General features: G+C 43.0%; 2 protein-coding genes across 2 annotated transcripts in view; one reads left to right on the top strand and one right to left on the bottom strand.

Annotated features, from left to right (window-relative positions):
• Positions 1-2,049: 2,049 nt before the first annotated feature.
• On the top strand, positions 2,050-7,117 carry TCFL5 (transcription factor like 5; the record flags this gene model as incomplete). The annotated part of the gene is made up of 6 exons (XM_084296381.1): positions 2,050-2,792; positions 3,917-4,103; positions 4,707-4,869; positions 5,495-5,735; positions 6,192-6,333; positions 7,004-7,117. 6 exons carry the CDS (start codon positions 2,050-2,052, stop codon positions 7,115-7,117), a joined length of 1,590 nt encoding a protein of 529 aa, XP_084152507.1.
• A 1,306-nt stretch (positions 7,118-8,423) lies between these two features.
• The window catches only part of COL9A3 (collagen type IX alpha 3 chain), a 35,189-nt gene continuing 22,192 nt past the window's right edge, over positions 8,424-21,420 (bottom strand). Inside the window, exons 20-32 of the mRNA XM_084296566.1 lie at positions 21,104-21,148; positions 20,606-20,659; positions 20,163-20,216; positions 17,475-17,528; positions 16,694-16,765; positions 14,847-14,882; positions 14,003-14,047; positions 13,365-13,397; positions 13,004-13,150; positions 12,541-12,595; positions 11,510-11,692; positions 11,158-11,235; positions 8,424-9,131 (exon numbers count right to left, since the gene is read on the bottom strand). Coding sequence (XP_084152692.1) covers positions 8,956-9,131; positions 11,158-11,235; positions 11,510-11,692; positions 12,541-12,595; positions 13,004-13,150; positions 13,365-13,397; positions 14,003-14,047; positions 14,847-14,882; positions 16,694-16,765; positions 17,475-17,528; positions 20,163-20,216; positions 20,606-20,659; positions 21,104-21,148 — 1,032 coding nt within the window. The 3' untranslated portion in view covers positions 8,424-8,955. The remainder of the gene's footprint in view (positions 9,132-11,157; positions 11,236-11,509; positions 11,693-12,540; positions 12,596-13,003; positions 13,151-13,364; positions 13,398-14,002; positions 14,048-14,846; positions 14,883-16,693; positions 16,766-17,474; positions 17,529-20,162; positions 20,217-20,605; positions 20,660-21,103; positions 21,149-21,420) is intronic.

The following is a 21,420-nucleotide window of genomic DNA, read 5'->3' as shown; positions in this document are numbered from 1 at the left end:
TTTTATATGACAAAATATATCACTGTACATTAAAATATGGGACTTCACAGGTTTTTGTTACGATAAGTAGAATAAACATCTACAGTGAAACGTTGTCCATTTCTTAAATCTGTACATGTGTATTATTTTCTAACTAGCTTCTCAACATGCCACCACAAGAGGCTGATGGCACACAAGTTTCATTTCCATCTGTTTAACAAAAGATATTTCACACGATGCCACCACGCCCAACTGATACTTACTTGTAGGTGTTCTGAAAAACATATGAAAGTCTGTTCTTGTGATTTTTTCTCTCAGTTCTAACACGTGCCCTAATTTATTCGGAAGATTTTGTTGTTTGAGTTACTTTCAGATTTTACACCAAAAAGATCTGGAGAAATGAATAATTAAGTAATTTATTTTGGCTTTGAGCTATGGAAATACTAGATTCCCGGACCTTTCATTGTTGTGAAATAGATGGGTGAAAGTTTTCTTTTTCCTTATAGGAAACACTCTTTTATCACAGATTAGTTTGGAGAATCTGTTCACCATTAAGGAACCGTAAATGCACCTCGCTCATTTTCATGGCATGATGCAGTAATACCACTTGACAACTTCGGAAGACTGGAAAGGGGCTTTTGAGTCGGTTTACATCAGAAAAGTTTTTACACACAGGTGCATTACCAAGGCGTTTACCTCCACCGTACCTGCGTGTAGCAGGCTCCTGCCTCCAGTGCTGCGGAGACGTGCTCCTCGGGGGGGGGGGGGGGGGGGGGGGGAGAAAGGCAGAAAGGGAGGAGAGAGCATCCTGCGACAAAGAAACAAAACACACGTGTTAATTTCAAAACATCGTGGCTTTTTTCTCCCACGATTTCCCCTCGTGATGGCTGGTGCGCGGGTGGGCAGCTGAGGCAGCCCCGGGGCCGTGTGTGTAGCCCCAGCTGGGGCCGCTGAGCTCCCATACGGCTTTTTTTTTCTTTCTTTCTCTCTTTCTCTCTTTCTCTCTTTCTTTTTTTTTTTTAATAATTTTATTTTTATTTTGGCTTTATTTTGGCTTTATTTTTAGGCACCGGGAGCGGCTGAGGCCACACAGCCGCCGAAATGAGCGAGCTTCGTTGTGCTCAGCAGCTGAGCTCCGCCGCCTGCTCTGCAGCTGCGGTTCCCTCAGCGAAGGCTTTGACGTTCTCCGACTCGTGTTAGGCAATGCATTCCTGCACCGTTCGCATTGAATGGGGAGGCTTGACGCAGAAAAACAAAAACGAACAAAAAAAAAAAACCTTAAAACCTTTGCAGCCCTTTCTCCCCTCAGCACTCCCCTGCCTTCCCCTCGCCGTTCCCTCACAGACCGCGCTCTGCGCGCCCACCCCGCCACTTTCTCCACAGCCTAAACTGAAACAAAACGCAAAGCCCTCGAAGCCGGGACCAGCAAGGAGGGCTCAGCACCCGTCCCTGCGGGGCTCGGAGCCCGATGGTGCCCGGCAGGACAGCGAGGGGCCGAGCCGCCGCCTCATGGCGGTTGGCGAAGCCGCCCTCAGGGCGCAGGCGCCGGGAGGGCGGCGGTTGAGGGGCGGTTGGCGGCGGCTCTTTGGTCGGCCGGGTGGGCTTGGAGCTGCCCCGGGGGAGCCTTCGGTCCCCTCAGCGCTAGGGTGGGCTGAGGGGGCGGCGGGGACCCTCCTGGACCGAGCCCGGGGGTTCCTCGACCCCTCTCCGTCCCTCCACCGAGGGGCTCCCCCCGGCTGTCCTCAGCCGGAGCCCGTCTCTTGGCGTCCCCCAAGGGTCCCGGAGCGGGGGCTGCTGTGAGGGGGCTGCGGGCGAGCAGGCAGCCCGGAGCCCCCCCGGGTGCTGGCAGGTGAAATCCCTCCCGTGAGCAGCGGTGTCTGGAGCTGGGGGTGCTCGGAGCTGGAGCCTTGAGTCCTCGTGGTACTGGAGTTACAGAATCTGTATTACGTTTATGTATTGCTATTATTGCTTTTTTTTTTTTTTTTTTATGGCTGTTATTGATAATTTTTACGGGTTTTACGGTTTAGCGTTTGAAAAAGGTGTTGGTAACTGGTTAGGCGCGCTGTAGGCATGTCAGGATCAGGATCGGCCCCAGAGGAGCCTCGGACCTCCAGTCCTCCCAGCACGGCCAGCGCTCCCCAGCCCGCTCCGGCTGCTGGCGGACCTGGAGGCTCAAGCAACGTTGCCTTTGGTGAGCAAAACCTTAGCTTTACCACCACAGACCTCAGCCTGGTGGAGATGACAGAAATAGAGTACACCCAGCTCCAGCACATACTTTACTCACATGCGGAGGGACAAGCTGCTGAAGGTGAAGTAGAAGCCAGGGTCGGTTCTGCTTTCTTAGCTGGCAGCTCTGCAGAGCTGCCTCTGCCCCAGGCCTCGGCGAACCCCGGTCAGGATGGGTGTTCCTCAAACAGCTCTGGGAGCCGGGCGGTTTTCCCGGTTATCTGCCAGTCAGCATTACCCCCCGACGGCAATTTGCTAAGTTCAAACCCGTGTGTGGGCCACGTTGACTTCCAGGAGCTCAGAATGATGTTACTCAGTGAGTCCAACCCCCCTGCGAACCAAGCAGATAAAACGCCCAAGGGTAGTAGCTCTGCAGAAGTCGCAGGACACAGTTTAGTAAAGGTTAAACATGGTGACAGTTCTGTTGGGACGAATAAAGAAAACATTCCTGTCGAAAATTCGGCACTGCCGTCAGAGTCTAGATCTAAATCTGCAGTCAGAGTTCGATTGGAAGACAGATTCAACAGCATCCAGACAGAAAACCCCAGATGCCAAGAACCCCAAGAATCTGGAGTAACTCTTAACAAGTGTGTTGTAATTAATTTTAGCTTATGTTATTAAGATACGTATTTTCATAGAGTTGAAAACTGTTTTTCTAACTAAAAGTACTTCAGTACTTCTTTAATACACGAGCTGATGAGTTGGGCTTTTGTAAACTGTGCCAGTCACACGTGGCTGCAACTCCACTGACCTCTGACTGCTTCCTTCCCTATATTGCATAAATCACAGAATCACAGAATTTTCTAGGTTGGAAGAGACCTCAAGATCATCGAGTCCAACCTCTGACCTAACGCTAACAGCCCTCCACTAAACCATTTCCCTAAGCTCTACATCTAAACGTCTTTTGAAGACTTCCAGGGATGGTGACTCCACCACTTCCCTGGGCAGCCTGTTCCAGTGCCTCACAAACCTTTCAGTGAAGAAGTTCTTCCTAACATCTAACCTAAAACTCCCCTGGCTCAACTTAAGCCCATTCCCCCTCGTCCTGTCACCAGGCATGTGGGAGAACAGGCCAACCCCCACCTCGCTACAGCCTCCCTTGAGGTACCTATAAAGAACGATAAGGTCGCCCCTGAGCCTCCTCTTCTCCAGGCTGAACAAGTCCAGCTCCCTCAGCCGCTCCTCGTAGGACTTGTTCTCCAGGCCCCTCAGAATGTGGTTACAAAATTAGTTAATTTACAACTTTATTCTTGATAACAACACGTATCATAAATAGAGGCGAGAGAAGAACATGACCTACTTTAACTTGCACCTTGTTGAAAGCAAGGTAGCTTTTGATCCTAATAAAACGAGGAGAAGTTGGTTGTTATAATTAATGATATAACTTGGAGGCCTCACTGTGAGGAAAAATTTCCAGCAATAATACTGCCCTGTAACTGTATTAGTGTGCTGATAAAGTGTTTTATTGAGCCATAAAGCAGAATAAGATACCTTGCACAGAATAAAATGCCTTGTCAGCTGATTTTATTTTTTTTTGTCGGTGAGGTAGGAGATACAACAGCAGTAATGATTTCTTTTTACAGTAAATGGAAGTGGGTTCTAGGTGATAGTTACTAGACCATGTGTAGCTATAAACTTTTCTATGCACCTTGTTTTTCAAGTAATCAGTCTTGTATGTTTTTTTTGTTTGTTTGTTTGTTTGTTTTTTAAGTTTAGTAACATTGATTCGACAGCCAACAGAACTGATAGGTGTTCCTCTTCATCAGCATCAAAACAAGTGTGCTACATTGGTGAAAAATAAGACCGTACCTACCGCACCTTCTTTACAGTTCACGTATCCATTGTTTACTATGAACACGTGTTCTGCTTCTGGGAGTGCTAATCCTTCACAAGCACAGGTAGGTAGATAATATATTCTGCACTGGTTGTACTCTCCTGATTTCCAATGCTAATAGTGTTAATCTTTTGAATGTCATAGACTTCTAAAGTCTTGTGTTAAAGTGTGCCTTGGTTTCAATAGGCACGAGTAGTATGATCTATAATTTAATTAATTTATTAATGTGTTAATCTGTAATGATATCTAAAGTAATTCAAGCCATTGTGTGGTAGTGTCATTTGTAAGTGTGCATTGGATATTAATCAGTAGGCCATTAGATTTCTTAAGAGAAAGATTTTATTTTAGTATATTGGCTTCACTTATTCAAGAGGAGAAGATGTTTAAAAAGTACTTTTTTTTTAAATAAAAAAAATAGAAAAATACTTTTTTTTTTTTTCCACAAACTCACAGTAAGCTCTGAAGCAAGAATGATAGTATGGCACTCAGGAAATCTCAGAGTTGTATTAAAAAAAATAAATCATTCTGTTAAAATCCCATGCAGAAGTAATTGAGATTTCTCATACGCCATTGAATCAGGAAGCTAAAACTTAAGAAATTCACATGAAGATATCAAAATTCTCCTTTTTATGTAATCCTCTAAATATTTCATTTTTGGTTTTCACAGACCTCTGGAACATCTTGCACTATCTTGGAAGCTGCCAAACATCAGGACCTTGGGATACCCAGAACGTTTTCTTTCTGTTACCATCAGGAAATTGAATCCACAAAGCAGACAGTAGGTGCTATGAATAAAGCTTTGCCTGAGGAAGTTTGGATTAAAGTTGGAGGTAAAACATTTGTCTTCTTTATACTTAGGTTTCTCTGTCCTCCAAATCTGTATTTTTTTTCCCGAATTTGTGTATTTTCCACGTTTAATGTGATTGTAGTTATTCACATGTGCTGTGGTCTTTGTCTGAAATGTACTGTAGGCAATATGGAACTAGATTTCTCCCCACCCAAAAAAGTTCAACACCTGTAATTTTAGCTATACTTCCAAAATTGTGTAGCACTTCTAGCTTGAAATGAGAAAACTTGAGGCTCTAAAGTATCTCTGAAAGGCTTGGCCTAGAGTATGTAATTGGATTCTTTCTGCATTTTTGGCCCCAAAGTTGATATAACAGATCCAGTTACCCAACTAAAGAACAGTTAAATTACTTCTTTAGGTGCTAATCCAAAGGCAGGCATGATCTCAGGAGGTTGGCTGAGAAAACAGAAGCTAGGTGGATTTTGGAACAGCAAGCAGTGCCTTGGGGCATAGGACACGTGTTACTGTAAGAGGCAGTCTAGGTTAGCCATAAAGCTTCGGAGATTATTCCACATAAAACAAAAAAATAAATCTTCAATGATCAATATTTTCCATGATCAATAGGAGGGTTTTCAATGGGGTCTTTTCCTCTTTGTTTTGCAAAGAAGACACGTTATGCAAGCAAGCACTAAGCAAAAGAAGTTGCAGCCGAGTAAGCCCACTGGAAGCAAACGTAGATCGCAAACCTCTTAGTGACATTCAAAATATGTGTGATAGCCAGAGCGCTGCGCCTGCACAGGGCTCCTGGCAGTCAGCACAGTCCAACCCAAGCGTGCAGGTGCAGAGTGGTACACAGGAAGGAGTTGCTCAGCGAAGAGAAAGACATAACCGCATGGAGAGAGACAGAAGGTAATTTCTATGAGAGGCTGCAATACAAAGTTTTTGAAGGCTAAAATACTGATACTGTAATACTCCCATCTTTATCCAGAGGTAGAGGTAAATCTGACACATTTGTTTTACTCACAAGAAAAAGCAATGCAAGTGGTGAGGGTTTGGTGTCAGAGGAAAGAAAAATTATGTTTAATTGTGGGCTGCTTTGTTGTTTTTTTGCTCTATAAACAAAAAGGGTATTTTAAAACATTTAACCAGCTCTAGAATGATAAGGAAACTAACATGCACATAACATGACTAATTTACAAATGTAAAGTTTGTAGTGAACAAAAGATAGCTAGATTAAAATAGAACAAAATGCAGTCCCCAAAGTTTGTGGCTTGTAGCAGATGCGAGTAGTCTTCCTTCTTTATTTTTTATTTTTTTCCTTCCTTCTCTCCCATCTGGATGATAACCTCTTGTATTTGTCTTTAGGCGCAGAATCCGGATTTGCTGTGATGAACTGAATCTGCTGGTTCCATTCTGTACCGCTGATACTGATAAAGCAACAACATTACAATGGACAACGGCATTTCTCAAGTACATTCAGGAAAAGCACGGCGATTCGCTGAAACAGGTTCGAATCCAGTTTCTTTTTTGTTATTGATAGAACTGTGAAGCATTTTAAAGTTATTGTAATGTAGCTCATAGTATATGGGATGCTTCTGTTGGATGCTATTTGTGAAGGATCATTGAGCTCTCCTTTTTGGTTTGTTTTTGACCAGCCGCCCTCAGAACAGTTTCAGTACAGTAGTGTGGTGTCCTCAGGGTTTTCAAATTTGATTATTTTTTAGCTAGTGTCACGCTCAGGAATTGTGCTGTCTGGACGTTGTAGAATTAGGGTCTTGAGTCCTTTCTTTTTTTCGCCCCTCCCTTTTTCTCTATTCCCCTTTTGTTCACAGAGATATCATCTAGCTAGCTTGCATGAACAGGTAGCTACATGGTGGGGTTCGGGAGCTGAATACCCATGGTATCTCAGAATGGATGAGAGTAGGAAAGGGTTATATGCACTATAAGATTTCATGTTCCTACTGCAGTACTTGCAGCCCATGAGTAATTCTGCCTCTGCCAAGTATCTTAAGAGAGTAGCTGGAGTGTGTATAGGAAAACCTTGTCAAGATACTGGCATAGCTGCTCAGCAAAGAAGGTGTATCTGGGTCTTTTCAAGACACTAGTGAAACAAAAACATACGTCTCAAGTAAATACTTACGTTAAGCATAATTATTTTTTATTATTTTGATTTTTAGGAATTTGAGACTGTGTTCTGTGGTAAAACAGGCAGGAGACTAAAAATAGCAAGTTCAGACTCGTTTGTAACGTGTCCACTGCAGGAAAACATGCATGGAGACCAAGTAGCTTGAACTGACTGCTTTGAACTGTATGGAAAGCGTGGATAAATAAGTGACCCCCGTTTTTTTTTTTCCTGTTTACATGCTGGGATTCATCTGATTGTGATGAATTTGATATGCTCCAGGAGTGACTTTCAAAATATAACTTGTAAAAATGCATAAATAGAGCTTAACAGAAAACAGTCTTCATTCAAAATGGAAATGAAAATTGACTGCCAGCAATATAAATCAGTGTTCTGTTAAAGGGGCTTTGGGACTAGAGGCAATAAGAAATTGTCGTGATGCCTTATTTTTCTCTTTTTGCTCTTTTTCTGTTTGTGGTTGTGCTCTTCTTCCTTTATTTTTTTTAAGCTGATACAGTACAGTTAGGACTTGTAGAACATCAACCTATTCTGTTATTTTAATGACTAGAGGCAAATGTATTCTTTAAATGTAAAAAGGAATTAAAGGTACCATATTATAATGCCCTTTTTTTTCTGATTAAAAGTTTAAAGGTTATGTTGGTTAATCGAGTAAGTGCATAGTTACAACTGTGCTGCTATTATGGGGTTCATGTTTGCCATGCATAATTTAACATTCATCACTCCAAAGAGTAATGTAAAGCTATTACCATTGTTTTTATAGTGGTGCATTACTTTAATGCCTCTCACACAACTGCCCAGCAGTTTCTTGTACTGGTAAGTCCAAAAATGGCACATTGTAACCAGCAGATTATTAAATGCACAAACTATTTTAGTATTTAAAGATTAATATGTCTCTATTGTTCATAAGCTTCAGCATTTAGGGCAGAGATAGACTATTGTGTGAGCTGAAAGTGGCTTTATTAATTTTGGTGATAATAGATGATGCCAGCAGGTTTTAAAGTACAAAAAGATCTCAAAATAAATACTATTTTAAATCACGGATATTGACAATTTTGCAGCATTTTATTTCCAAACAGTCCTAGTAAAACCAGTTTTGTAATATAGAGTTCATCTGAGCATTTGATGTGTATAACGACACTTATAACAGCACAAAGAAAAGGTTAAAAAAAAATCTCCTTTTATTTTTACAACAGTTCATACAGTTGTTGTTTTTTTTGGCTGAACTTTAGAAGAGCATCCTTTCTTATTTGGGGTTTTATTCACAATTACTGTGCAAATAGCTTACGTAGAGGTCGTGAAAATGCTGTTACTTAACTTCCTTTATTATTATATGGAAATGTACAAAAGCTCTCCCCTGTAAGTTAAAATATATACATTGCACCTTTTGCAGAATTTGATTGCAAGGGCTTAGTATTTGCTATGTGAGATGCAGTCTGAAAACAGACAGCGTATCCATAAGCTATGTTCTTTGCCCAGAATATTAAGATATTCAAATACTGGCTATTTAAATGCCTAACTGCCACTGATGTAAGTAGCAGCCAGGTGCTTGAATACCTTAATGGTGCAGACGTAGTGCACAAACCTGTGTAACTGAAGTCAGTAGGAGCAGCACCAAGAATTCAATTGCCAAGGCTCAAACTTTTATGCAGAATAGCCATGGTGATCTTTAGGACAGCTAGGGAGATGATGGTGGAAAGGAATGCTTCCTCTCGCAGGTCTCTTCAGCAAAGGGAGAAAGGGAAGGTGAGGTTGTTTAGCAATAAAAATTCTGGAAAATAATCGGGGGAGGAAAAAATACTCATAAAGCATCTTTAATTACAGTTGTCATCTGATGCTTTCTTTTTCATAGAACTGAATGACTGTGTCAAAGTCTCCACTTAATATAATAGAAGGAACATCTGTCCATTTATCACTAGGAAGATTCTGTTTTCTTACAATGCACTCTTTATTTAAATATTCAGTCACTTCTCCACTTCTTGTACTGTTTTATGATTTTTTGGAAGTTGATGCTCCAACAGCTCCCATGCAAGCCGATGTGTCGCATATTCCTGGAGTTCCCTGAGCCCCAATAGCACCAGGAGTACCAGGATCCCCTGGAAGACCGGGTTCACCCTGAGCACCGTCACGACCATTTTTACTAATTCCAGGTACACCAGGAAGTCCTAAACAAGAAGGGGAAAAACATTAAATGAAATATTTCCTGCCTTTCATCTAAAAAAAGATATATACATACATATATAACTATATAAACTTATATATACATATGTAAAAGTAGTATAAATATATATTACTTTTAGAGTTCTTAATATACTTGGAGTGTCTGTTTATCAGACTTGTTACAGCCTGTTGAGTGCAAGGTGTTGAATAAATTTGGCCTGAATCTGGAGTACATGTGTTGGATTTTTTCAGGGTATCTTTTGGTTTACTGGAATTACCTGAGTACAGCTGAAGGCAGATGTTTAGCATTGCACTTTTGTCACTGCATGTGTCTGTTTTGACTTTTGCTGACCAGTGTGTTTACCTTAGTGTGTGACTTCATGAATGACAATGGTTAATTTGTAATCAGAATTATTTTGCAGGGTCTCTGAAAAGTTAGCTCAAGGGATGCTCCCGCTGTGCGAGCTCACAGCTTGCTGACTGTGCCAATAGGAGCGCTCGTGTCTATCCCTACTTCCCAGTCCCTAGTAGGAGGCAGTGGCATTTTGCTGCTTCAGTTCATTGCACCTCTCAAAGTCTAATCATAATTAAGACTCTGAATAAGGGAAGGAGAGTAGTGAGTGATGGTACAGAACCTCCTTGGTACTACAGATAAGTAACTTCCTGTATACCTGTGTCTAATTTCAAAAATTTTCTTAGGGTGAAATACACTTTGTTTATTGGCAAAAACTATTTTTGCTTTGGGCAAACTTGGGCTATTCTTTTTTTTTGACAAGTTATTTCTATAACAAGAAGCTACTGAAACTTTTTTCAATACTGTAAAATAAGATTCTGTTTCCTCGAAGGACAGCTATATGAACAGATGATCTATAAACCTGCATTCTCATCTTAATTGCGATAAAGAAATGGTGCCTGACTGTTTTCCTTAATTGCATCTACTATTCTTATACTACATCTTACATTTCATGAATAGGACAAATGCTCTCAATATCTAATATATAAAAATAGCATCTTTTTACTCGCTTTGGAAAAGAAGATATTTATGTATTAATGCAATTATTCTATGGAAAAATCTGAGAGAAATGAATATATATATTCTGTTTTTATGAAAGTATATGGATGCAGAGCCTGGTTTTGGTGCTTGTAACTTATTCATTGCGAAGATGTAATCACAATTAGAAAAACTGCTTTAATAGGCAAGCAAAATAAAAAATATACTTTCAAACTTTCTAATAGATATTCATTAATTTGCAGAAATGAATCTTTGAGTCCTCTGATAAAGGATTTATGGGACTATAGCCAAATACAGAGCAGTAACACCACTGTACTCTACAGCTGTAGACTAAGAAGTTATATTTATTTCTCGCAAAATGAAGTAACATCCCTGATTTCTCTGCAGAACTTGTTTAAGCCAGAGACATGAATTCAGTTTTGCAGGACTATAGCTGCTAGTCCTGCATGCTGTTTTCACTGCAGGCAGTCTGTATCAGAGCATTGCAAAGACAAATGTCCCTCTAGACCCAGAGTGCAGGAAACAGGCAGCAGGAATGATTCTAATCTGAAGCCAGAACCTCGCTGGTGTTACACACCTTTAAACCAGATGATAAGTAGTATATCAGCTAAGTGATTATTATGTATGAAGTACCACTGACAATAATAACCTGCTGATACTGGCAACCACTTGAGAGTAGTTCTGAAAGGTCCTGACCTTCAAATCTATAAAAGCTCCTGACCTTTCACAGCCATTAGTGGAAGGAACCAAGAACAAATGAGGAGTCTGGTTGTCCCAGCTGCCTTTTTTCTAAAACATTCTCCAAAACATTTAGGACTAGATGGGAATGGTGCAGAGAGGGGATGTACTAGTTAAATTCCACTGTTCAAATTGTGTGCACCTGCTGTACCCAGAGGAAAACAACCCTACTGTAACCGTTACATGGACAAAGGGACTACAACATAGTGCCAAAAACATGCAGACCTGTTCTTTTGCCTTTACTTTAGTTATGGTTCATTAAATTATTTGCACAGCCTTACCTTGAAGTCCTTGATCGCCGTCGGGTCCATCGATACCTTGTCCAACGGGTCCTTTATCTCCCTTTTCACCAGTGTCACCTTTAATCACAAACAGACAATTTCAGCAAAGAGTTGTATACAGCAGCCAGATCTGAGGACAGGGAGGGAAAAGATGAAGAGGAACTCAAAATCCTCAGGATACTACTAAGATCTCTGCTCGCATTGCATCCTAAAAGGTGCGAGCAGAACTGCCCTCCAGAACTCAGGCTGCCAAAGGCCTGATTCATTCCTCTCCACTGCTGCAATCAGTACAAGTTTGTCATTTTGTTTCAGTGGGCATCAAAGAGAAAGGGCTTGGTTCAGCCTCACTTACCTCTGGGACCAGGATCCCCGAGCTCTCCTGTTGGCCCCCTATAGCCAGGAGGCCCACGAGCACCGGGATGCCCAACGCTTCCCGTAGCCCCAGGAGGACCGGGGGGCCCAGCCGGGCCAGGCCGACCCGTCATTCCTGGAGACAAGGGCTTCCTCAGGTTAGCAGCTAACTGGGCAATTTGATCTGAAAAAGGAAAAAAAAAACCAAAACACACCTAAATTAAAAACTGCATGTCCAACATTTTCACCCTTTGCTCAGCTAATTATCATTTACCCTCAAATGTGCTTAATTGAGGGAGCAGTTGAGAACTGGGTATCTGGCAACAAAGCAGAGCTGCACGCTTGTGCAGATCTTGCCCCCTGCCACTCCTCCACACTTGGAGCTTCTGGCAGGAAGCAACTAAACACTGCAGAATCTGTCCTGTCAGCTCATCTGTAACATTTTAATATCCACTGAGGGAGATTTTGGTCAGAAATCTCTAGGTGTTTTAAGCCATTAATATTTTCCTGGTTCCTAAACCACTTAAAAAGATAATGAGTGTTCTGGAAAAAAATACTCAAAACAAATTTTCTGAAACAAGCAATGCTGAACGTAATCTCTAAAAGAAATACATTTAGTTCAAAGAAAGAAGGCCTCTTCTTGGGAGCTGGCACCTGCCTGGTGCCTGCTCCAGGGAGGCACAGTGTGCCAGGGAGAGGCAAGCTGGAAGGAGGAGGTAGGAGCTGAAGCGCAGAACGATGCAGGCTGGGGGACACACTTGCCCACGTGTACTGCCAGCTCTGTCAAAGATTCTTTCAGCATGCTTTGTGTATTGCCCTGATGAATCATTTAAAAAACACTAATTTCAGAATAATGAGACAACCCAGACAAATGGTGACCTCCTGAATAATTTCTCTACATTAAACATCAGCACATTTTTCCTAATTAAAGTAGAAAAAATAACAGATCTCAGCAGCTGTCTTATGTTTGGGATCTCCTCATCTTCAGCTAAATATGGTAATTGAAGTGAGTTTTCTCCCAGTAATACTCACCATTTATCATCTCCCCGCAGAGTTCTCTTATATGTTGTTCACTGGCCTCTTTGCCCTGCAATTAACAGAAGAATGTTGCCTTATAAAAAGCACATTGTTGATAATTATCACTGCCAGAAGCTTCAGGACATGAAACTCATTTCCAGCAGCTCAATAAGAAGCGTAGGATCCTGCATGAAGATGAGTTTTTGTTCCTCCTCTTCAAAAGATGATGGCTTCAATTTAGGAGCTTTGTCACAACATTAATGGCAGAAATTAATTTTAATGTTTAAGGCCAGATATTTAATCTGAGGCTTACTTGGCCTTTCCTGAGTAATTAAACATGCTCTGGACTGAGACAGAAGCCTAACATTTGAAGTACTGGTTAGGAATTGTATATTTAAACTTCTAATTCACTTTTGCAATGACCACTGTGACTTGCAGCCCCTTCCAATGGATGCAAATAACACAAAACAATACTTACAGGAGGCCCAGGTTTTCCCGTGATGCCAGGAACGCCTTGCTCCCCCTGATGGCCCATGGGCCCTGGGTGTCCTGGAATCCCTGGAACTCCAGCTGTCCCGTTAGGTCCCTGGACACCTTTGGGACCAAGTTCTCCTCTTTTTCCTGGCTGTAATAAAGAAGAAGAAAAACAACGCAACACGAGACATGGTCCATTATTTTCTCACGGGGATTAATTAAGCCTTTCTTCAAGTCTGTCTAACTGATCAGGCTGACCATGTGTGTTTAGAAGATAGTTTGTGGAGATACATCATGGAAAGATACAATAACCATGTTTATAAACAAATGTTACTGGGCACAAGTCTGCAAGGCCTGATACATACCTCTCCTTTTTGGCCGGGGGGACCATAGGGACCCTGTTAGAAAGGAAAGGGAGATATGAAAGAACAATCCTGCAGAAAACATGCATCCAAACTCAAATCTCCCGCTCTGCAAGATGCAGGAAGCAGTGACGATGTTACACACGTGTTGGTCCCTAGCAAAGGGGCCAGGAGGCCTGATCCAGCCCTTACACGACTGGACCCGGCACCCTGACACTAACAGGCTGCCCTGGGTGGCAGCACTGAACGCAGCCTGGCCACTTCTCCAGATGGACAAAACCTCCCAGGGACAGAGCAGTGCCCACGGCGCCCTGTGGCTTTGAGGAGCAAAATGACAAAAAGTGCTGACATGCCGCAGCTCGGCGAAGGCCACACCGTCTGGCTACCCAGCCAGTTCCTCCTGAAGGGACCAGGGGAGCTGACACGTGCCCAGAATATTATGGCTGGAAAAATCATAAAATCATAGAATATCCCGAGTTGAAAGGGACCCACAGGGTTGGGTTGCCTTCTTTTTGCAGTCAGTGGTCTGATAATGGTGGTTGGAGCTCTTGGATGGTTAATTCTAACTGATCTTATTGGTTCTTGAGCCACGGTTCTCCAGACCCCTCTATTATTTGAGAATTCAATGCAAGGACACCTACCAGTTCTCCTTTGTCACCTGGGAGGCCGTCTGCTCCAGCAATGCCCTGAAAGGGAGATGAAAGAATTAACGTGGTGACAGCAGCGCGTGCAAGTCAGGCGTCAGTGGAGGCAACACAAACCACTGCACTCTCCTTATTACACGGCAATTAGAGCAGATGATGAACATCGTTATGGCGACTATATGGCTTTAGAGAGGAAGTTATTTCAAGACAAACAGAGGTCAGCTTGGTCTTTGCCTTAGCAACACAACAGACCTCACAGGCACTGAAGCTGGTAAACAAAACACGCAACGCTTGTTGGCAAAGCACTTGTTTTCTGCAAAAACAACATCAGGCATTGCTAAAACAACGTCAGACATAAGCTATACATTTGATGAAAACTGTCTCAAAAGCTCATCACTGAGAAGGATCCAGCTGTGGAAGCTAAGCAGCACAAAATAAAAGATTAAATTAGTCTATTAGCCTGCCAAGCTCCGAGGCTAGGACAAATCCTCTCCATTAGTCACAGGAACAGCCCTGGTGAAAAGCTGAGCTTCCAAACTTAACTCAGGAGGAACACTAACGTGAGGAGCTTATATACGGCGTGCCTTGTGGTTACAAAATAAACAAGAGTCCAGCATTTTTATCGCTGCACTTTCTTATGTCTCCATCAGAACAGACTATATCTCTCTTGCCAGCATCAAAAAAATAGAACAAAAAGTGTTTTATTGGTGTCTGCTCCTGAATACTTTAGTTTGAAGGAAGGAAAAGCAGGCTGTGGTCTCAAAGGCTGCACCTCAGCTATGGTTTGAATGTCTCTGTTGACTGCAGCATGAAATTCATCACAAAGATCAGCTACACTTACCTGGTTACCTTTGGGACCAGTAACACCGGTAGGGCCCTGAGAATAAGTAAAAGACGACAAATGAGCTCAAAGTGCTTTTCTCCTCACCCTTCACACATTCATTCACACAGCAAGGGGCTGGGAAGGAGCCTGCTAACTGAAGTAGGAGGGATCAAATCTCATTCATACTTCTCAGAAATAAAGGGATCGTGAGCATCCCTGTTAGCCTTGTAGCGCACTCTGCAGTCACCAGTGCGTGCTGTAGGGCAGGTCCTCAGCCTCATCCCACCGCAGCCCAGGCAGGATCCCACTCAGGCCTGGTGCTCCTCTCCTCCCCGAGTCCTCATCCTACCAGGCCCTTCCTGAAGTGTTTTGGCAATGCACTGCTCCCCTCTGCCTAGCGTGGGTTATCCACACTGACCTTTTTTCATACCATCTTCCTCTGTTTCCTAAATTAAGCTAAAATTAATTCTGTGTTTTACATCATAGTCTTTTACACCCGTTTCACAAAACTAATCTTTCTTATCCATCCTGGGGCAGGAATTCCGTTTTTCTTCTGCCCTTCTGTTTTTCATCATTGTCATCTTGCTATCACGACTGAAATAGCAACTTTACAAATCTGCATATTAAAAAGTGAGGTCCCGAATGGTGCTGGTGGGTGACTGATCTCTGCCTTCCACACTGGATGATGTCAGAAGGAAAGTGAATTTACTCATGGTATGAAATAAATGAGAACATTCATTTTATATTGAGAACATTCATATTATGTTTTCTGGGGTTATCCTAACTTGCTGCAGCATGTTTTCCTGGGGAAAACTGTTAAAGAACTGGGGGCTTAAGAAACAATGAAGAATTACATCTTAGAGTAATTACATTTAACTTCAGAGCCAGAAATAAAGCCTAGATTTTTATTTGCTCCTGGCCCCCCCTTTTTTTAGGCATAAAACTTTCTCTCCCTGTGCTCGAAGCAGCTTTCTGGATAACTGGCAGCTCTGTGCAGGGGCCTCTGACCCTCTGAACACACATTTTTCACCACAGCAAAGCTATGAATTTGGGCAGGACCCCACGGCTCCACAATGACCCTCCTGTTTTACACTTCTAGGCTCACAGTCCCTCCGACTAAGGGGCTTTTTTAAACCTGCCCGGAGCCTGCACAGAAGGGTCTTTGTGAAATCCCCGTGGTGCCGCAGTGATCGTTTACACAGAAACTTCACCTTAAAGCTGGAGTCAAGGCTGCTGACGAACACACAGCTACTGTTCTCCTGCAAGTCCTGAACAAATGCCATTCACTCTGCTCTGCTGGCTTCTTTTAAATGAGAATGAATTCATTTAAATAAAAAGTTAGATTTATTCTGAGGTGTGGGGCCCAGGTGTGTTGCTGTTTAGAACAAAATCTCTGAGCAAAACGTAATTTAAAAAAATCCAGAAACCCTAATCAAGCATCTGAAAAACAAAAACGCATGAATCAGCTCTCATATGTCCATGTGGAGCTAGTCGTTGGTGAAATAAGCACACAGAGCAGAAAAAACAATTGTCTTTTCTGGCTAGGATAGGATTCCAGAGTCTCTTTTAAGCAATCCATCCTGTCTAAAAATAGTGGGAGTTCCTGAGCTTAATTGGAAACAAGGACAGGAATATGAAGTGAGACAAAAGAGGGGATGCATGAATTCTGTTCCCTGCCATCTTGGTCTGCCTTGGGCATTCAGCAGTTAAAGGGTGGGCTGGGATGCCCCCAGTGGACCAGCCTTTTACCAAGTCTACTTGTGCTTGATGTAATGACGCCAGCTACATCATGTCTGGGGCCCTGTTATGCTCTGATTTCACATCACCCACACAGGAATTAGGTACAGATATTATCTTCTCCTTACCCTGTCACCAAACTCTCCCCGAATTCCAGTTGGACCAGGAAGGCCAGGTTCCCCACTGGCACCTTTAGGACCCTGTTAGGAAAACAACAAAGAAGAGAGTTAGAGCTTAAAGTGACAGGAAACCCTGAACGTCTTGACCTCCCTGAGTTCAGCAGTACCAATAAAAGGTCTGAAAGGGTTGTTTGTCTCAGTTCTCCCCTCTCCTTGATTCCCCAGGACCTAGGGACCGCTTGCATGGTTGGTACAACTTTGACTTCTGCCCCACCATGCGTTTGCAACTGGTTGACCACACTGACAAGGTGCTCCAGCCTTCTGCTGGTAACTTCACACCTGTAACCCCTGATCGAGATGCTCCCAGACGCAAGCACCATGCATCATTTCTCAGTCTGTTCACAGGGGAATGGAGAGTGGTTGTGAACACTGCCTTGGAGAGGACTTGAGGAAATAGAGCCCCCAGAGCAGCAGAGGGGGAAAGGAGTTCACTGAAGAAATACAGGCTGAGGGTGTCCAGGTGGAGAAGAAAGTAAGGTGTCCTCATATAGATCAAGCTCAAACCGTTCTTATATAAAAATACTAAATATCACTGGTTCCAGCAGGCAGCTTATCTGGTCGTGTTCTTTCTACTGCACATGTTACGAAGGTGGTAACCTGGTCCTGGCAAGGTGAGACATTTCTTCCCATCAGCTGTTGCCACCAAATAATTGCCTTGCCAGATGTTTGCAGAAAGCAGCAGCCCACCAGAATGGGATGCATGTGAAATTACCCTGATCAGCATACCAACCTGGAAGCCTCGGACACCAGGAGCTCCTATCGGGCCTTGGAGACCAAGTGGGCCCTGCAAAGAGAAGGATAAGCTTTGGTAAGGAGCCATTCAGGGCCAGATGTGTCAATTGTGCAGTTAAATTGGCTCACTTCTAAGAGACAGAAAGCATGCTGTGATGTACTGCAGAACACTCTTCCCAGTGGTGTTACTGATACAGCCATTACAGTGGTGTTGGTGTGAACTGAAATTTATATTTTACTAAATAAAAATAATGCTGTTAGTAAAAATATGATTTTGTTACCAAATAAAAATGCTTGTCTATATATATGCTAATGATTAGGAACATACCATACACCTGAATAGTACAGATCAGTGTCAGCAAAAGATGTAGGCACGACAGAGCACAAACAATATACATTAAAGGGGATCTGCTATCCCAATGTTCTGCTTTTGGTCGATCCAGTTCTGTAAGGAACTGCTGTAAAACGGGCTGCATGCACTTAGACATGAAAAATGACAATTGCATCCACTTGCTCGGACCATTTCACAGCCATCTCTGCTGTGTGAAGGGACACAAATCAATTCCAAACTGGCTGCTGCAGATGGAGGATCAGTCAGCACAACCTGTCCACTGTACCCAAGAACCCAGCCTTCTACTGGATTGCAGCAAAGGTGTGCCCTGTGCAAAATGGCATCGGTATTTTTTCCCTAAGTATTTTTTCCCTGATTGTTAGCCCTACAAATTCACACTGGTATCTGAACACCCAGTGTTTCACATAATTTTTTTTTCTGGTCATCACCAAGAGGAAGAGGAAATCCTCTTGTGATGTGTGACTCGATGTACAACCTAAACCAGTTGCCCTTATCCCTGCCTGGGTCTTGAGACCAACTGTGGTTGTAGCCTTGTACAAAAAACAGAAACAGGGTTTGTCCAGAAGGAGCCCATCTGCTGGAACAGCACAGCATCATCTTCAATGAGCCAGACAACTGCTCAGGTATGTCTGTGGCTGCTTCTGTTTTCTGCTTGTAGTTTAAAGACAAACTTTAAGAATTATAGACAGAGCTCTAAGACAGTTACATTAAATTATGTCAGAAATGACTCTCTTGTACTCCTGCTTTAAAGTTGTGGTACCGGATAAAATCTGACAGCCTCTGAATGGGAAGAAACCCTTGATTTGCTGTGACAGATTCAAATTCTTCTGAGCCAGACAGTCTTAACACAACACTGGACAAATCCTGTGTTTCTCTTAGAACAGCCTATGCTTAACGACATTTCGTATAAATTAGAACTCTACCAACACAAATCAGAAATTAGAAAGAAGCATGGCTCAAATGCTATTGCATCCATGTCAGAAGCCTGCAACAACGTAATCAGCTCAATTGCATTTGTTCTTTAGCTATAACAATCCAATACCTTGTGTGGGGCTGGTGATTTTGATGAAAAATTGCCAACATAAAAGCAAACATTATTAATTGAGTTTATTTCTAAGGCTGATTTTTTCCCTCTCCCTGGCCATCTAAAGAGCAACTGCTCACAAACCATAAATCATTATACTGTTCAATTTCTTTCAAGTGGCACATACCAGAAATCACGTTAGACCTGCTGTAGGCTTCTGGATTTCAAAATGAGATTAATGAATGAAAATAAAATAAAAAAAAAGCCCAACAAAACCACTAGAAGGTCAGGTCCAACCACAATGGCAGCACTAGATGGGGAATGAGAAAATAAATAGTACCCTCGAATCCTCAGTATTATGAACAAAATCAAGTTTTTGTCATCCTTATATCACTTTTTTATGATCCTTGCTGTTCAGATGGGACACAACAGGCAGCCATGCAGTTATTTTCAGGTTTACATTGCAACTTCCGTGGCTTTTTATTTCTTTAGCTCTGGGTTGATGCAAGAAACGCAATGAATGTGGGAACAAAATGCTCCATTGAGGACCACACTGGTTTCTAGCCCAGAAGTTTCACAAAGCTGTCAGTTCAGAGAGTAAACACAAAAACTGCTAGAGCTGTACATGGGTTGGTTTCCTAGTGGCTCACACCTACAGGCTCTCAGCAAGATAAAGCTGCTGCAGTATTGGGGGTGGGTGATGAAATGTGTGAGCAGATTCCCACCTGAAAACTGTTTTGGCTTTGCACCGTATGTTTGAGAGCTTCGGGGTGTTTTCAAGCAGTTGTGAAAAGCTTTGCAGCTATGTGCTTTTCTGGCAAAAGATTCCCAGCAGGTCTACCAACTTTTTAACATGTTTTAAGTTCCTGTCATTCAGGGTGGCAATTTGCAGGCTTTCCAGTGCTTGCATGGGTTTTGGTTTTGCCATACACCTCTACTGCTCCAAGGAAAGTGATACAGGAATGGGACAGATTTCATATGTTGGTGGCTACGTACATTGAAATAGCTTAACAGTTTTGCTTCATTAGCAACTGGCATTCAGCTCAGGCTGAACTTCATTATCACTGTTTAATCAGGGATCTGCTCACTGCTCAGTCTCTCCTCACTAACTGCTTGGGCAGCTTCAGCTTTCTTTGCCAAAGGAAATTGAAGGAATCGCTTTGCATTTGCACAGGGCTGTCAGCAAGAGCAGAATCTGACCCTTTTACAGGATCATAATTCCTCTGCTGCTGAAAGTCCCCAGGGACAATACAATTAGAGAATGTGGCTCCTTTAGTATCTGTTTGGTTTACAAGCAGCGTTGTACTTACAGTTGCTCCTCTGGGTCCCGGCAGACCTCTCTCACCAGGAATACCGACATCGCCCTGTCAACCAACACCAAAGTCAGACATGTCATTTGGGAGCAGCAAATCCACCTTCCCCATCCCATTGAAGAGCCTCAACGTGAAATCTTGGATCCCAATTATTTCAATCCAGTAGGTTACACCACCTGCCTTGGTGGGCTTTGATCTCAGTGCTCAGTGATCATCTGTGCATGGAGGTGACCACGCGTGCTGGGTAGCTCCTTGCAAGCATAAAACTGCCTGCGAGTGCCCATCACCATGGACCTGCATGGGTTATAAGCAGCACAGCACCTTTCTTGTCACTAAAAGCTTTCTTTCTGCAGAGCAGCAGTGTGTCAGCTCCAGCTTCACAGTTTGCTTTAGAACACTGAGCCGAGCTCATGATAAATGTAAGCGATGGGGATACGTACAGGGATGCCTGGCTCTCCAGAGGGACCTGCCTCTCCCATCTCTCCAGGACTGCCCTGCAGAGGAGAAAGCAAACACTCTGTTAGGGAACAGCTTCAGAGATTCATTTCTGTTCTACCTACGGCAACAAGCTGGAAAACAGAGAAGTTAAAATGTGAGTCAGGAAACAAGAAAAACTTTAAGCTTTTACAGTTTCAGGACAAGAAGAGAAAATTAAACAACGGGCATTTAAAGAATAGGTGACCAGTATGTCCTGTCCTGGGACCAGTGGCCAGGGAGGGCTGTGAGCTCCAGGACAGTGCAACCATACCCCATCTCAGGCTGATGTGGTCCAGTGAGACAGGGATGCTCTTTTGGAGCCACGTTTAGGGTGCCCATTTAAGTCATTGCTGTGTCACCTTTACGCAAGGTTCCTGGTATTCCTGTGGGCTCCGATCCCCCTTGCTGTGACAGGCTAATGGCTTCCCCACCAGAACCCATCATTAGAGACATTCACTTACTGGTTCACCCTTTGAGCCTTTAATACCTGCTCTTCCAGGCAGTCCCTGAAAGAAAAAAAATGAAAGAAAAAATAAAAAAGCAGTGTCAGAAGAAGTAAAGTTATTAAATTTGTTATTCTGGTCTGACTTGACACACAAGAAGCAATATTTGCTTGAAGCAATGGAGGATTTACATTTCTGCAGCTTTCACCATGAAAATGATGCCTTCAATTTTCGTCTTGTTCACTGTCCTAGCTGCTCTACATACATTGCTCCTTGACAATCAGAGCAAAGAGGAGGAATATACAAATAAAACAACAGCAATAACATTCTCCACA

The sequence above is a fragment of the Netta rufina genome (assembly GCF_964035555.1).
Source record: "Netta rufina genome assembly, chromosome: 16".
NCBI classification, from domain to species: domain Eukaryota; kingdom Metazoa; phylum Chordata; class Aves; order Anseriformes; family Anatidae; genus Netta; species Netta rufina.
Note: the sequence above shows the minus strand (reverse complement) of the source record. Positions and strands in the feature narration are given on the sequence as shown.